This window comes from Drosophila takahashii, chromosome 2R (assembly GCF_030179915.1).
Source record: "Drosophila takahashii strain IR98-3 E-12201 chromosome 2R, DtakHiC1v2, whole genome shotgun sequence".
In the NCBI taxonomy this organism is placed as follows: Eukaryota; Metazoa; Arthropoda; class Insecta; order Diptera; family Drosophilidae; genus Drosophila; species Drosophila takahashii.
This window is the reverse complement of record NC_091679.1, coordinates 386,759-405,371: the sequence shown is the minus strand read 5'-3', so window position 1 is coordinate 405,371 and position 18,613 is coordinate 386,759. Positions and strand designations below refer to the sequence as shown.

General features: G+C 35.2%; 1 protein-coding gene across 9 annotated transcripts in view; it reads right to left on the bottom strand.

Moving 5' to 3' along the window:
• MFS17 (Major Facilitator Superfamily Transporter 17) overlaps positions 1 to 18,613 on the bottom strand; it is a 327,725-nt gene that overhangs the window by 148,388 nt on the left and 160,724 nt on the right. For 7 of the 9 annotated variants that reach the window (XR_011417822.1, XM_070212618.1, XM_070212613.1 and 4 more), the window contains 2 exons: positions 2,848 to 3,005; positions 1,725 to 2,795 (listed from right to left, as the gene is read on the bottom strand). Coding sequence is in view for 7 of the 9 variants with exons in the window: in XM_070212618.1 (XP_070068719.1) it covers positions 1,725 to 2,795; positions 2,848 to 3,005 (1,229 nt within the window). In the remaining 2 variants the exon portion in view is untranslated. The remainder of the gene's footprint in view (positions 1 to 1,724; positions 2,796 to 2,847; positions 3,006 to 18,613) is intronic. The other 2 variants (XR_011417823.1, XM_070212619.1) reach the window with 1 other exon arrangement.

Below are 18,613 nucleotides of genomic sequence, written 5' to 3'. Positions count from 1 at the left end.
AATTTTTTTAAAATAAGAATTGGAGACATTAATTTTTTTTTAACTGTCGAAGGATAAACATCCCATCAAATTTTGAAGCGGTTGTAACATTTCAAGGCGAACTTAAATTAAAAATATTCCCTCAAATTTTTTAAATCTTAATCACAATTATTATATTGGTTGTTGGAGAGCTATGTAAAACTTTTAGCAATTTTTTTTAAGAATACAAGTTTTTTCCAGAGTTAAACGCTAATCGATTTGGAATTGAATTACATACTTAACGCGGCGTGATAATCCATATTTTGGCAGTTTTTTGCTTTGTTTTCGATAAAGTACTGCTTTTAAATTCATATTTTTGCACTCTTAATTCATACAAAAAAATGCATAAATTTATCTGGGTAAGAGCGAGACAGCAATAGTCAAAACTCTCCAAAATTGAAAAAGAGTTTAATATTTTTAACATGTAAATTTAATCAAATTCGTATCCTATCTATTTTTTTCTTAAAGAAATTTTTTTTCCAATAATGTTTTTAGGCTTTAATGGCAATGGATTGGGAATTTAATTACATGCTCAACGCAGTATGACATTCTATATTTAAATAATATGTTTTGGACAAAATACTAATGTTTTGAATGAAATTAGTGTAAGGATTTGAGTCGAAAAAGGAATCTGTTTGTTTCCGTTTTGCCCATCTGTTAATTTATGCAAACAATCCATAATAATTTTAAAAAGATTTAAAAAAAACACATGTTTTTTTAAGTAGTTTTCAAAGGACAAAATATTTTTGTTTTTACGGATATCAAGGGAAAAAGTTCTGATAAAATCTTTTCTCGGTTTATAGATTAAAAATGAGGAATTTTTTAAATGAAAAATAAGTACCAAAGATAAAGCAATGCTTAATTTTCAATTTTAATTTCCGAAGGCGAAGCTGCGGGCTACAGACCCTGCTAGTGGCTAATAAAAATAGTTGTGTATTTAAAGAAATTTTAGGACCCTTCTAAGTGCGTGATTTTTTTTTGTACGAAAAATTTACAATATCAGTTATTTTTGGTCCCTGGTATACAACAAAATTGCATTTATTCTTCTCGGAAATCTTTAAAGGTGTGGGCGCCAGACACATTTTAAAATTGTTAGTGGGTGATTGGGAGCCTGGAGCCTGCCGCTCGGCTGAAATAAACTTGCGCTGCGTAGGAAGCCCAAGAAAATGTGTGGACGTACGTCATACGGACGGATAGACGGAGAGACAGGCAGACATACGGACAGACAGACATGGCTAGATCGACTCGGCTAGTGACCCTGAGCAAGAATATATATTCTATATGGGGTCGGAAACGCTTCATTCTGCTGTTACATTCTTTTGCATACAATTTGCAATACAATCTACCCTTTTACTCTGCAAGTATAAAAAGAATACAATGAAAACCAATGAAGCTATAATATGTTTCCTACACAGAGAAAAAAAATACCAAAAATAATCATCCATCGGGTATTTTTTCATATCAATTTCGGTCCATCTGTTTTTATATCAAAATGATATTTCCGAACATATGATTTTGTACCATATTGATATGAAATCATACCATTTTGTTATGGAAAAATTGATATGAAACAATATCAGTTCCATATTGTTCTGTTTTTTTCTCTGTGTATTAATAAGCAACGGCTGTCCGAAGTTAGCTTAGTTTCTTGTTTAATATCATTTATAAATTCTTAAGAAATTTAAAAATTAAATTGTATACTTTACCTCTCGAGTGATAATAAATCCAGCAGTCAATGGAGAAATAAAAGACGCAGACATATGAATGGTTTGACAAAATGCCAAAACAGCAGCAGAGTGTCCATAATTTGGGGCTAAGTCAATTATATTGGCCATTGCTCCTGCATAAGATGCTGTTATAAATATCACCGCTATAAACCAAACGGTTAACAAAATGTTTACATTATCTATATACCCAATACAATATATTAAGATCCCTGGAATAATTTGTGACAAAGCTGTAAATAATTTTCTGACGTTAGTAAGATTTAAAACTTTATACAATACAAATTTATCAGCAATATAACAAAAAAAAACCGATGAAATATATGAGCAAATAAAAGGCATTCCAGATAGAAAGCCATTTGTTTCAAAATTAAACTTCAAAACATTCCCCATAAATGTGGGACCATTAACAATGAAAACGTAATGTAGAAATATTCTGCCAAATGTTGTTATAGCAATCGCCCACGCAGGTAAGGATCTAAAAATTTGCAACCAGGGGACTTTAACTTTAGCAGTACTGTTTATCTCTTTTCTAACATTAAGTTCTATATAATTAAGCTCTTCTTCAGCAATACGAGGGTGCTCTCGGGGTGTATTGAAAGCTAAAAAATACCATAATATGCACCATGCAAGCCCTAGAGTACCAGTTGTATAGAAAACATACGGCCAACCGAATTCTGACAAAATAAATCCGCACAATGGGTATGTTAAGCCGATACCAATACTAAAACCTTGAAAACTTGACATAAAACGTGAGCGTTCCGTGAGTGGTATCCAATAGCCAACTATTGCATACATGGCAGGCCACGTCAGCCCAGAGGCAAAACCCTGAATAGATCTTAAAGCAATTACAGCTGTGTAATGTAATTGTGCTGCTAACGGCATCAGAACACTACATAGAGCTGTTGCTAACTGTGACCATCCGAATACGCACTTCGTCCCAAACAATTCTGTGGCAACCCCTCCTACCACCTGGGATAGCACATAACACCAATAGAAGGAACTTATAATAACCGATTTTACAATATTGATTTGGTCTTCGTTGCCACTACCCTGGAATAAAATAGCTTAGGTTATTATATACTGTTTTATATTTATATATTACCGAAATAGTTTGCGATCCGTTGATTGATTGGGTTTGAGTTGAATTGTGATTTGAAATCATAGCTACCAAAGCAAAATTCATATCATTGCGCATCATAAAAGAGACCAGAAAGCCAGACCACGAAAGGAAATAGAGTACTAACCGAGCCGGTATTTTGTCTGCAAATAAATATATTATGGGATTAAGGGCTAGTACTCAACAAAACAAAAAGTCCTCCAAAACAAATAACTTCATATGATAAAAAAAGTTCGAAAAATTTTGTTTCATGTGAAGTTTTTTGTTTTGTACCACTTTTTGTTGGGTTGCTTATATTTTCTCTAAAGTTAACGGTACAGTTTTTGTAGATATGAAAGTTTGTATCCCTATTTATTATAAAGATCGTCCACTTGAATGGTCCTCTTTGGGATTTATTCGTTGTACCGTTTATAATAACATGTGCTCGAACTTGCGATTTTCATAGGAAATAAGTATATGTGCAAAACGATATTATTGTGATATTAATAGCGAGTAAAAAGAATTTGATTTAAAAAAGTTCTATAATCTGCAGAACGAAAGTAACATTATTTTTGAATGCTTTTAGAAAAAAACAAGAGAGAACGCTATAGTCGGGTGCCCCGACTATCAGATACCCGTTACTCAGCTAAAGGGAGTGCGAAAGAGATGGAGAAAAACTTTGATCCGCCGTAACTTTTTAACGAATGGTCCGATTTAAAAAATTTCTTCTACATTTCGAAAGGTATTGATAAACACAATAAAACTGCATTTTTACTTTTCCAAAATATTGAAATTTTTAAAATCGTATATAAGCGATTGTGGGCGTTAGAGGGGGCGTGGCACCCTTTTGAAACAAACTTGCGCTGCGTAGGAACTCCTAGAATCTGCATGCAAAATGTCAATCATCTTGCTTTTATAGTTTCTGAGATCTCAGCGTTCATACAGACAGACAGACAGACAGACAGACAGACAGACAGACAGACAGACAGACAGACAGACAGACAGACAGACGGACAGACAGACGGACAGACGGACATGGCTAGATCGACTCGGCTAGTGATCCCGATCAAGAATATATATAGTTTATAGGGTCGGAAACGCTTCCTTCTACCTGTTACATACTTTTGCACGAATCTAATATACCCTTTTACTCTACGAGTAACGGGTATAATAATTAATAATATTTTTAATTTTTCTGTATAATGCCCCGTGAGACATATTTGTCAAAAGAAAATGGCGGTATGAACAAAGGTCCGAATCAGGCTAGTCCATTTCCTATATTGCTTACAGATTAAATAGGCACTGAAACACAATTATTAACTTTCTTAAAAATCAAGAACTTTATGGACAAATTAACCGAATCGGTAGGTCCACTGAAATCGACGCACCGTGCAAGAGGCCGTCTAAGGCTACTAAGGCTACAATTTGCTGAGAAGACCAAAATTTGGTCTGAGGAGTTTACAAAATATATTTTCAGACGAACAAAAATGTAATTTAGACGGCCCTGACTCATGTCTGTCATGTATTGGCGCGATAAATGGCAACCACGACAGGTCTGCCGTAATCGAAACAACGGTGGATGTTCATTGATGATTTAAGAAGTCACCCCTTTGTTTTAAACCAACTAGAACAAATGTGAAAATATAAATAGAGTTGCTAGAAACAGTACTTATCGAATTAGCTTGAGACATTTACGGAGATGAGTGGATATTTCATCAAGACAACGCGTTAATCCACAAAGGACTTTTTGGCAGCTAGGAAGCTACCTTTTTGCAATGGCCAGCGATCAATCCGGATCTAACCCCAATAGAAGATCTTTCAGGAATATTATCCAATAAAGTTTATGAGAATGGACGCCAGCTTGACACCGAAAATTACCTCAAAAAGGCATTAATCCAAGAATGGGATCAACTTAATCCTACAACCAGGGTCCGTAAATAATCGTTATTTGAGATTTTTATTTTAAAAGGCCTTCTGATATTTGTACAATTTTTAATCAACAATTTAACTGGTTTTTATGCACTTTATAGACATTGACAAATAACAGTTAATTTGCTTTTCAGATATGTTGACATGCTTATACTTTGTGGACAAGAGTAAAAAGAACGTTATTTTTGACGTTTAAACCAAAATATCACAGTAGTCTTTTTAAAATAGAAATCTCAAATAACGATTATTTACGGTCCCTGCCTACAACTTTACAAAATATAGCAACATCAATGCTTAAACGTATTAATCAGGTTGTTATTAAAAAAGAAAAACATATTAATTATTAAAACGTTAAAAAAAAATTACTAATAAATTTTAGAACAGTATTTTGAATTTTTATTTAATATGCACATATACTTATTTCCAGGGACCGAAAATAACTTATTCTACATTTTTCTTACCAAAAAAATCATGCTCTTAGAAGAGTCCTAAAATGTTTTTAAATACACCATTATTTTTGTTAGTTATTGTAGTTTACAAATCCGTAATGATTTTTATTTATTTGATTTTTATAATAAAACTCAAAAAATAACTGTTATTTGTTGATTTTTATGTATAAAAGTTATTCCCTTGACATTTAAAAAAAATAAAATTATTAATAAAACATGCTAACCGTGTTTTATATAACTTACTAAAAATCTTAAAAAAATGCCAACCGTGAATATTGTACAACTATATTTTTTCTAAATTTATTTAACCCACAAAATGGCCATAAATCAAGTTTGAGTTTTATTTTTGATCACGACGAATAACTGTTATTTGTCAACTTTTATTATAAAACTCAAAAAATAGCAGTTATTCTTAGAGTATTACTTTACGAATCCGAAAATAACTGTTGAAATGTGATTTTTAACATAAAACTCATAACAGTTACGGTCCCTGCTTATTTTAAAGTTGATTATTAAATTTTAAGTTAACCTAAAAATTTACGTAAACAATATTGTTATTATACCCGTTACTCGTAGAGTAAAAGGGTATATTGTATTCGTGCAAAAGTATGTAACAGGGAGAAGGAAGCGTTTCCGACCCCATAAAGTATATATATTCTTGTTCAGGATCACTAGCCGAGTCGATCTAGCCATGTCCGTCTGTCTGTCTGTCCGTCTGTCTGTCTGTCTGTCCGTCCGTATGAACGCTGAGATCTCGGAAACTACAAGAGCTAGAAGGTTAAGATTTTCCACACATATTCCTGGACCTTCTACGCATCGCAAGTTTAATTCAGTCGAGCGCCACGCCCCTTTTAACGCCCACAATCGCCCACTAAGGATTTCAAAATGTGTCCTGCGCCCACATCTTTAAAGATTTCCGAGAAGTCCAAAGTTTATTTCAGTCGAGCGCCACGCCCCCTTTAATGCCCACAATCGCCCACTAACGATTTTAAAATGTGTCCTGCGCCCACATCTTTAAAGATTTCCGAGAAGTCCAAAGTTTAGCTATTTGATACAACCTTTTTTCGTTATAGAGAAGTTTTTAGCAAACTCGAGGTCATGCCGGCTTAGACTTCAAGAAGTCCAAGACGTCGGCATTATGCCAACACACCCCAAAAGGAGCGAAGAGGCTTCACTGTACATACATGTTTCATGTAGTAGCCAACTACAATCATCAGCAGTGAAATCGCTGTTTTGGTCAACGATCGATGTGGGTTACCATGCAAGCCGCGCTGTAACTCGTTGTTAATTATAGCGTGGCCAGATCGGCAAACTTCAAAAAGCTGATCAAGATTAGTGTGTGTTGGACTTTGTTCTGTCTTTGATCTCTATCAGAGTTGCGTGGCATATTGTGAGAATATGCATTACTGCATATTTTTAGGCTTCCATATAGCAGCCTTTTATGGCGTGTTGACCGTTTTTTTTTTTTTGTCCTACTGTACCTACTGTGTTTCTTATTTAGATAAGAGCTACGTTTCTATTGAAATTTGTATGCAATTTATGCTGTACGCAAAATCAGTTATTTGACCCAGTACATTTTTCGTTAAGTTGTTGACCGATTTTAATGAAACATACCTCATTTTGTTGCATTTTTCATGTACTTTGGGCAAGATCAAAATCATTACAAAATATCATTATTAAAAAAAATTCCCATTCAAAACAGAGTTTGTGGTATGTGGTGTGACGACTTTTGTGGTGCCAAAATGTCGACTTTTTTTAGTTTTTCCTTATTTTGTATTTTAATTAAATGGAAAAGTTATTATTTTTTTTTATTATTGTTAACAAAAGGGAAACGAACAACATGGCATACTCAGTTTTTTTTGAATGTTCTTCAATAAAGGAGCAATTTGCCAATTTAGTTAAAATCGACTGGTGTATGAAGACTTAAGTGGCACACTGTACATAATTTTTTAGCTTTAAAAGTTAGCGATTTTTTGACCCGGCTGCCGTCACCACTCACTTTTGTTTATATGTCGCCGCCTAAGACCGACCGAAAAAAATTGAAAAATGCGAACTGTCGGGAGCAGCCAAATTGAAATGTAAACAATCGACTGTTATCTATTGCAATAAGATCACTGTCAACTCCAACTGTTAGCATTAACTTCTCTCTCTCTCTCTTTCTCGCTGTCTTGTCGTTGTTCTTTTTCTTTGTCGGACACATAATTTTCGTCACTCTGATTGTTGCTCGTTGATCGGAAGAGAAATATTTTGTCGTTGTCTTTGTTGATGCCCCGCAATTTAAAACCATATAAATATGTATTATAATGATTGAATTTACGAGTTATTATTGGAATAAATAAAGCTGCCAAAAAGCTGGCACCGTCAAAACTCCACTATAAATCATATTTTCCATGGATTTGGGCCAATCGACTACCTGTGTCCCAGTTTAATCCTCTCAGAGCAAATAGAAGGAATTGTTTTTGGACAGACTCTAACATATTTTGATAACAGCTAATTTGAGGTGACCATATACAAGAGCAATATTCCATAGACTGACGAACCAGGGAAACATACAAAAGCTTTGTTGTGTATGGATCATCGAACTCCCTTGACCAACGTTTCATAAATGCAAGAAGACTTCTGGCTTTGTTAGATATAATTGATATAGTATATATATTAGATATGTGGTCCTTAAAACTAAGTTTAAAAAATTCGTTTACGGCCGTTATTTCCAATAGAATAAGAATACAGAGATGGATTACAACGATAAAAGGTCATAAAGTTACATTTAGAGTAGTTTAAATTTAACATGTTATTCATGTTCCACGTATATAAGAATACAGAGATGGATTACAACGATAAAAGGTCATAAAGTTACATTTAGAGTAGTTTAAATTTAACATGTTATTCATGTTCCACGTATACAAACAGTCAAGACTTAATTGAAGGTCATTATCACCAGGAGAGTGTGCAAAGGCGACTACTATATATACACGAAGAAATGAAAATCTGCTGTGATGGTCCGATCATAATGAGTGATACACCAATTGAAAGGTATCGCAAAAACTAACAGGATTGCATACCATGGCTGCAATTGGCTGGGGAGAGAGAGCGGAGAAAGTAAAAATGTGAAAATTTCGAATTTTAGAGCTGTTGGGGCCGATGGGGATAAATGCCCCCACGCAATGTTTTATTTGTGTTTCTATTGAAAATACCCGTCAAAAGTTATAGCCAAAATAAGATTTTCTTCTTCTTCCCAAAATAAAAAATTAATTCTGCTTGTGAGTTTGTCAGTCTGTCTCAAAACGTTGGTTTAAAGTCCTGGAAATTTTATATGGTATTAAACAGCTCGATATAAGAAACATTAGTTTTACCACTTTTGGGAAAACTCGCTAGTTTAGCGGGAAAACAGCTATAAATGGGTAAATTTCTTAAGTCCATAACTTGCGTTCACGTTTAAAAGTTATTAAGAAACGAAAATAGCCACTTTTGCCAGCTTAGAACAACTAACGCTTCCTGAGCATTGAATTTTGTGCGTGGGTGTCCAAACTATATTTTAGGGTCATTGAATCAATTAATTTGCATTTAACAGTTCCATATAGGAATCTTTTGTTCCACAACTTTTGGAAAAACCCGCTACTTTAGCGGGGAAAAAACTAAAAATAGCTACATTTCGTGAGTTCGTAAGTTCTGAACTACTAAAGCTACAGTCATGTGCTCGTTTAAAGGCTATTTTGAAATACTTAAACGCCTTTTTAACTTAATTCGCTTAAATACAATAGTTTAAAATATATGATTGACCAATTTAAATTTAAATGTATATATTAGCTCCTATGAGAGCAAAAGTAAACAAACAAAACCTTCAACGTTTGTGATGAAAAATTATTACAGTCGTCATTAAATACACTTTCTTAAATTTTCTGATTCGGCACGCTGCAATAAAAAAAGCCTGTGAAGAGTGAAGAAGAAAAAGGCTGGAATAGTTTGCTAAGGCGGGCCGAATCAGAAATAAGTACATTTTTATTGAGAACAAGAGAAGGAGGGAAGCAGGGAAGATTTCCGCTTAGAATTGACGAAAGAAAAAAAAAGTTTAGGATTGCTTTTGAAATCACGCTTACAACGAGACAGGTTATTTTGATAACAGTCAGAATTGTACTGAATAAATTCCGCCTTAGCCGAACTATATTTAGCAAAGTCTGTCTGCAAGCCGGATATTTTAAACGGTTTAAACAATCTAGTTTTTGTATTCTTCATAAAGATAGTTGCCGGGTAAACCATGGACAGTTGTAAGAAGTCTTCATGGAAGCAAGAGGAACATGTACACACAAAAAAATTTGCTTGGTAAAATTGACCAACAAAGATAGTAACGTAACTATTTAAGTAGATACGTGTATTTTGTTTTTGCTTTGGGTTTGTGTATTTGCTAATTGTGTGTATTTTGTTGTTGTGCAATAACTATTTACTTAGTAGAATTGACAATTTTGCTGGTTGGGGCCTGTTTGACAATTATTACAGTTGATTTTACCAAGTTTTTTTTTTGTGTAGGATAATAACAATCTTCAGGTAAATATAGCGGCGGAATACGACTAACTTCAGCATCGCTACTATCAAAAACAAAGAATATGTCAAGAAGACGGCCAATATGATTGAGATTTCTGCTAACTTGCTGCAAAGATAGTTCAACAAGACCATTAATAAAGTCATGTTGCATCCTCTGTCCAGCCAAGAAATGTTGGGAAGATTAAAGTCACCGAGCACAATAAGTTGGTCAGTTTCAGCAAGCAACATGGAAATAGAATGTATGGCGAACAGGTGCGATACACGTTAAATGCAGAGCCAGGGGGTATATAGGATCAAGTTGGAAAAATATTAGTTTTTGGGAAAGATATTTTTACGGAAATAAATTCAATACTAGATGATTCAGAAATATCAACAAGCTCAGAAGTTAAATGGGATTTGACTCCAATAAGAACGCCTCCACCTCTATGGGTCAGACGATCCTTCCGATAAACAAAAAAGTTATTAAACAAAATCTCACTATCGTGTACGGATTGTTTAGGACAGGTCTCAGTGAATACTATACAAAGATTTACACGTGCTCTTGTAGGTAGAACCACCAAGCACATATCCTGTTAAGAAAACAAATTTTTCTTTGTATAAACCGCTTAAAAAAACAAAAAAACTTTTTGTATAAAAAAAACACTTTCTGTGGGAATCGAACTCTTGCTTACAGCTCGGTGAACCAACACACTAACACCCAGCCCACATGTCGGATTGGATCTAAGTGGAATAGTTCATAACATCTTGTTAAGTCGTTTTACTAATAAATAAATGACATAAAGCATACCTCTTGTCAACTAAAAACCGCGTTTTAAAAAGTTTATACAAAGAAATCACCTTCTTTTATTAACTCGATGTGTGCTCCGTGGTTCTGCCTACAAGCACAAATTTAAAACTGTCTAGAATTACATACAGAACGGCTGCAATCGCACTTTGAGTGATATTTTTAAGCGAAATAATATCGCTCACATAATAATCATTATTTCTGAGCAATATTTTTTTTCGCTTACAAAATTTTTTTACTTATAATGATTACTGTCCCTGAAGAAGAATACGACCTTTCAAGTTGGAGTCAAAAACATTAAACCGACTAAATAAGTCCGTAAATCCAGCACGTAAAGCCTAGAACTCCAGCTCCATTTGGCTCATTAATTACACCAGTTTACAAAAAAAAATCGATGATATATATTATGAAGGAAACCTTTGTTTTCCGGTAAGGTACGTCTTCCTGATTAAGAAAATTGGACACAACATTTTTTTTATGGATCCAATTTTTTTTAGGTGTAAAAAACGTTTTTGACCCTTTTTTAATTTCTAACTTGAGTTGTGGTTAACCGATTTCAACCTTAAAGTTAACGGTACAGTTTTTGTAGATATGCAAGTTTGTATCGCTATTTATTATGAAGATCGTCCACTTGAATGGTCCTTTTTGGGCTTCATTCGTTGTACCGTTTATAATAACATGTGCTCGAACTTGCGATTTTCATAGGAAATAAGTATATGTGCAAAACGATATTATTGTGCTATTAATAGCGAGTAAAAAGAATTTAATTTAAAAAAGTTCTATAATCTGCAGAACGTAAGTAACATTATTTTTGAATGCTTTTAGAAAAAAATAATTAATAATATTTTTAATTTTTCTGTATAATGCCCCGTGAGACATATTTGTCAAAAGAAGATGGCGGTATGAACAAAGGTCCGAATCAGGCTAGTCCATTTCCTATATTGCTTACAGATTAAATAGGCACTGAAACACAATTATTAACTTTCTTAAAAATCAAGAACTTTATGGACAAATTAACCGAATCGGTAGGTCCACTGAAATCGACGCACGGTGCAAGAGGCCGTCTAAGGCTACTAAGGCTACAATTTGCTGAGAAGACCAAAATTTGGTCTGAGGAGTTTAAAAAATATATTTTCAGACGAACAAAAATGTAATTTAGACGGCCCTGACTCATGTCAAAAGTATTGGCGCGATAAATGGCAACCACGACAAGTCTGCCGTAATCGAAACAACGATGGATGTTCATTGATGATTTAAGAAGTCACCCCTTTGTTTTAAACCAACTAGAACAAATGTGGAAATATAAATAGAGTTGCTAGAAACAGTACTTATCGAATTAGCTTGAGACATTTACGGAGATGAGTGGATATTTCATCAAGACAACGCGTTAATCCACAAAGGACTTTTTGGCAGCTAGGAAGCTACCTTTTTGCAATGGCCAGCGATCAATCCGGATCTAACCCCAATAGAAGATCTTTCAGGAATATTATCCAATAAAGTTTATGAGAATGGACGCCAGCTTGACACCGAAAATTACCTCAAAAAGGCATTAATCCAAGAATGGGATCAACTTAATCCTACAACCAGGGTCCGTAAATAATCGTTATTTGAGATTTTTATTTTAAAAGGCCTTCTGATATTTGTACAAATTTTAATCAACAATTTAACTGGTTTTTATGCACTTTATAGACATTGACAAATAACAGTTAATTTGCTTTTCAGATATGTTGACATGCTTATACTTTGTGGACAAGAGTAAAAAGAACGTTATTTTTGACGTTTAAACCAAAATATCACAGTAGTCTTTTTAAAATAGAAATCTCAAATAACGATTATTTACGGTCCCTGCCTACAACTTTACAAAATATAGCAACATCAATGCTTAAACGTATTAATCAGGTTGTTATTAAAAAAGAAAAACATATTAATTATTAAAACGTTAAAAAAAAATTACTAATAAATTTTAGAACAGTATTTTGAATTTTTATTTAATATGCACATATACTTATTTCCAGGGACCGAAAATAACTTATTCTACATTTTTCTTACCAAAAAAATCATGCTCTTAGAAGAGTCCTAAAATGTTTTTAAATACACCATTATTTTTGTTAGTTATTGTAGTTTACAAATCCGTAATGATTTTTATTTATTTGATTTTTATAATAAAACTCAAAAAATAACTGTTATTTGTTGATTTTTATGTATAAAAGTTATTCCCTTGACATTTAAAAAAAATAAAATTATTAATAAAACATGCTAACCGTGTTTTATATAACTTACTAAAAATCTTAAAAAAAATGCCAACCGTGAATATTGTACAACTATATTTTTTCTAAATTTATTTAACCTACAAAATGGCCATAAATCAAGTTTGAGTTTTATTTTTGATCACGACGAATAACTGTTATTTGTCAACTTTTATTATAAAACTCAAAAAATAGCAGTTATTCTTAGAGTATTACTTTACGAATCCGAAAATAACTGTTGAAATGTGATTTTTAACATAAAACTCATAACAGTTACGGTCCCTGCTTATTTTAAAGTTGATTATTAAATTTTAAGTTAACCTAAAAATTTACGTAAACAATATTGTTATTATACCCGTTACTCGTAGAGTAAAAGGGTATATTGTATTCGTGCAAAAGTATGTAACAGGGAGAAGGAAGCGTTTCCGACCCCATAAAGTATATATATTCTTGTTCAGGATCACTAGCCGAGTCGATCTAGCCATGTCCGTCTGTCTGTCTGTCCGTCTGTCTGTCTGTCTGTCCGTCCGTATGAACGCTGAGATCTCGGAAACTACAAGAGCTAGAAGGTTAAGATTTTCCACACATATTCCTGGACCTTCTACGCATCGCAAGTTTAATTCAGTCGAGCGCCACGCCCCTCTTAACGCCCACAATCGCCCACTAAGGATTTCAAAATGTGTCCTGCGCCCACATCTTTAAAGATTTCCGAGAAGTCCAAAGTTTATTTCAGTCGAGCGCCACGCCCCCTTTAATGCCCACAATCGCCCACTAACGATTTTAAAATGTGTCCTGCGCCCACATCTTTAAAGATTTCCGAGAAGTCCAAAGTTTAGCTATTTGATACAACCTTTTTTCGTTATAGAGAAGTTTTTAGCAAACTCGAGGTCATGCCGGCTTAGACTTCAAGAAGTCCAAGACGTCGGCATTATGCCAACACACCCCAAAAGGAGCGAAGAGGCTTCACTGTACATACATGTTTCATGTAGTAGCCAACTACAATCATCAGCAGTGAAATCGCTGTTTTGGTCAACGATCGATGTGGGTTACCATGCAAGCCGCGCTGTAACTCGTTGTTAATTATAGCGTGGCCAGATCGGCAAACTTAAAAAAGCTGATCAAGACCTTAGTGTGTGTTGGACTTTGTTCTGTCTTTGATCTCTATCAGAGTTGCGTGGCATATTGTGAGAATATGCATTACTGCATATTTTTAGGCTTCCATATAGCAGCCTTTTATGGCGTGTTGACCGTTTTTTTTTTTTTTTTCCTACTGTACCTACTGTGTTTCTTATTTAGATAAGAGCTACGTTTCTATTGAAATTTGTATGCAATTTATGCTGTACGCAAAATCAGTTATTTGACCCAGTACATTTTTTTTTTGTGGTGCCAAAATGTAGACTTTTTTTAGTTTTTCCTTATTTTGTATGTTAAATGGAAAAGTTATTATTTTTTTTTTGATTATTGTTAACAAAAGGGAAACGAACAACATGGCATACTCAGTTTTTTTTTGAATGTTCTTCAATAAAGGAGCAATTTGCCAATTTAGTCAAAATCGACTGGTGTATGAAGACTTAAGTGGCACACTGTACATAATTTTTTAGCTTTTAAAGTTAGCTATTTTTTGACTCGGCTGCCGTCACCACTCACTTTTATTTATATGTCGCCGCCGAACTGTCGGGAGCAGCCAAATTGAAATGTAAACAATCGACTGTTATCTATTGCAATGAGATCACTGTAAACTCCAGCTGCCAGCATTAACTTCTCTCTCTCTTTCTCGCTCTCTTGTCGTTGTTCTTTTTCTTTGTCGGACACATAATTTCCGTCACTCTGATTGTTGCTCGTTGATCGGAAGAGAAATATTTTGTCGTTGTCTTTGTTGATGCCCCGCAATTTAAAACCATATAAATATGTATTATAATGATTGAATTTACGAGTTATTATTGGAATAAATAAAGCTGCCAAAAAGCTGGCACCGTCAAAACTCCACTATAAATCATATTTTCCATGGATTTGGGCCAATCGGCTACCTGTGTCTCAGTTTAATTTAACTCTTTGTGAGCGCACCGACCGACTCATGTTTCGGCCACTTAGGTTTTTGACCGGGCCCTTGTTTTTGTAAACACGGCAACAAAGTCGATTCGGAAAGACAATTCTAAAATCCAGAGCAGGCAAGGCGATGAGAGAGACGAAGCGCTCAAAGTGAAGTGCACGGAGAGAGGACCGTTAGGACACTTGAGAGAGCAATTGGCGAGCGGGTGTAAGGAACAGACGCGACAAACGGCGATAAAGAATAAAAACAAAGCACCAGCGAAGCCCTTTGTGGCAACAGCAGACAAATTGCAACTCAATTGAATATGTTTATTGGCGCGATGTAATGTTTATATACAGTGCGTGAAGTGTTAAGCGGGGGTTAAGAAAGATATTCTTCAATTTTAGGATTATATACGTTCAGTGTAACCACGATTGAAAGGAAATTTAAAGAGCTCAGATAAAACACAACCGGACAGTATCGATGCTTTGAGTTTCATGACCTTAAGGAAAACAAGAGACGATGTTAGTATATTGTTGATTATGAACACATCTGCAAATATCTGCTAACTTTAACTTTTTTTATACCTTAAGGTATTAACAAATACACTGGATAAAAAAGTGAATAAGGGCGTCTTTGAGGATCCCAGTTAAAACTTTAAGTAAACATAAAAAGACGAACACAAAAGCTACTAAACTATTAGAAAGTAAATACTTAATTTCATAATAAGGCCAACACAAGATAGCTTTTATTAATATTAAACCTTAAAAATAATACCTTTAACTTCAAAATCCATATCACAGAATATTAATTGGGACACGTAATTTAAGAAATTGTAACGAACCGTTTTTGACTGTTTGATCGCTACGTAAACGCCGCGACTAGTTCAGAGTTATTGTGTGTTCGTCCCAGCAAATTTTGCCAGTGACCCAAAGAAAATGCAAAATATCCGATTGGGACAAATCGGAAACCTTTATCTGGTTTTACTGTTCGTTGGAATTGGTTTCTTCGTCAGCTGGCTGTTGCGGCTCGCCTGGTCGACGTCATGCCTTCCTCGACGGCGTCGCTGCTGTACGACCCCTGCGTTGCTGCTCTCCTGGTTCACCCGGCTTGTAGATCTCAAGAAGTCTGCACAACCTTCCATTCGGGCTCCGACATGAATGTTCGTGAGACCTGTGTCGCCAGACTCCCTGAGGTCGGTCTGGGTCTAGCCCGATAAACAAATGCGACGACAGGTCAAATCCAAAGATTCAGTTTTGTTGCCAGTCCACCGTAACCCCGACGCCTGGCACAAACTCTTGACCCGCGCTCACCTCGCCGATAGGTCGTCTGTTACGTACGCCCTCTCCTTCAATTTATTTGATGGAGAAAGATGCACGTAGAAAACAACAACGAATCTCAAGGCAAAGAGAAGGGGACAATCGAGCAGTTGGCTCACCTTCGACAAACAAAGGAATGTGCAATTTGACGATCTTTTGGGTGGCCAGCAGCAGCTTCAATTTATTTGATGAAGAAAGATGCACGTAGAAAACAACAACGAATCTCAAGGCAAAGAGAGGTGTACAATCGAGCAGTTGGCTCACCTTCGACAAACAAAGGAATGTGCAATTTGACGATCTTTTGGGTGGCATACGGTCAGAACAACGACCGCGATCGACCTACTGGTAACCCTACACCAGCAGCTGGCAAAGTGCAGCAGTCGGGCATTGACACTACCGATAGGAGAAATCATAGGTGGGAACACATAAATAACCCAATCTATCACGGGGGCCGAGAAAAAGCTCTACACCGGTATAAAAGACTGTAGCCGGATAGAGAAGGTAGACAGAATTTACTCTGAGTGTAAGCAACAACTCTCCTTGAAGGAAGTCCATAGAAGCCAACAAACATATCCTTGAAACAAGTCCTGCTAAATCCTCGTCCTGGAGAAGAACTATTATTATTTCAAAGTGGACCACAGCACCGCCAATGTGATGACACCGTGAAAAGTATCGATCACAAGGACGACATTCAGGACGTGAACCAAAACCTTAAGATCGTCATCGCTATATTTGTTTTCTTAATCATCCTGAAAGTGGTCAAGATGTACCAGCGATCTGTACAAGGACGCCGGGACCAAAGGCACGCCCTCCAGCAGGCGATATGCCGCCAGGTCTAAAAAGGCAGTAAAGGTGCGGAAGAAGCTCGATACCAAAAGCCATAAAAAAGTTACAAAAATAAAGGCAAAAAAATGCATTACTTGCAAACAAAAGTGAAGCGAAAACAAAAAAAAATTGTGAATCCAAGTGTAGTGAGACGCCGCTGCCGTGGGATACACCTGCATATATATATATATATAATCTTTAAAGGATTCTAAGCCATATTGGCGAACATACTTATGGTCTAAAATGATGTTTGACCCCCCCCAAACGCGAATGAAAAATACTGTTTTTTTGAGAAAAATATCATAGTAGTCAGCACATTTATAGTACTGAATATCAATTTCAAATTTTTATTTTAAATTTAATAATACATCTGAGCTGACTACTATGATATTTTCCTCAAAAAAAGCTGTATTTTTCATTCGCGTTTGGGGGGGGTCAAACATCATTTTAGACCATAAGTATGTTCGACAATATGGCTTAGAATCCTTTAAAGATTACGTTCCCCCTATACGATTCATCACTTTTTTCGGCCCCATACAAATCGACCCGCCCTAATATATATATATATATATATATATATTAAAAGTCTTCTATGTGGGAAGACTATTTTGGGGTCCCAAAAATAAGAAGACTTTTAACCTTTATTCCCATAAACAATGCACCATCTTCTTATGAAATGTTATTATCTTTATTACACTGGTCGACAAAAAAAAAGCCCAAGAATAAAAGCTACCAAACCTGAAAGGATTTTAGCTGTAGATTACTACCTCATACTTGGAAACTTTCCATCACGTCGAAGTTTTGAGAAATCCGTGGTCAAAGTTCCGAATTTTCGATTTTTAGGCACTTTTTGCGGCTTAATAGTAAGAAAACCTTTCGTAGCCCAGAGCCACAATTTAGCGGAAATGGTACCTTGAACCCTTAACTTCAAGAGTGTCCAATCACAAAGCTGGGCGACCTCTACTTCTTTAGCTACAATGGATTTTACAGAAGTACTTTTTGTCACTTTTTTTCATCTATAGTAGCCTGATATTTTTCTTGTTGAACTGAGACCCATATACATACAATACATTAAAAATATCAGGCTACTATAGATGAAAAAAAGTGACAAAAAGTACTTCAGTAAAATCCATTGTAGCTAAAGAAGTAGAGGTCGCCCAACTTTGTGATTGGACAATCTTGAAGTTAAAGGTTCAAGGTACCATTTCCGCTAAATTGTGGCTCTGGGCTACGAAAGGTTTTCTTACTATTAAGCCGCAAAAAGTGCCTAAAAATCGAAAATTCGGAACTTTGACCACGGATTTCTCAAAACTTCGACGTGATGGAAAGTTTCCAAGTATGAGGTAGTAATCTACAGCTAAAAATCTTTCAGGTTTTGTAGCGTTTATTCTTGGGCCAAGAAAAAGTCCTGATTTTGTCGACCTGTGTTATTAAGGCACCCATTAAAAATCTATAAAGAATCGATTACTTAAAGATTATTTCGGGGACATGATAGGTAAGCGTAATTTTGGGTACTAAGACCTCAAAGTAGTCGACAAATAAAGGACTGCAATTTTCGGTTTATATATATTTCTATGACATGTTTATTTTGGGTACATTTTTGCAAGGTTGCCACCTTTTGAAAAATATGAAAACACAACGGTTTTTTTGGG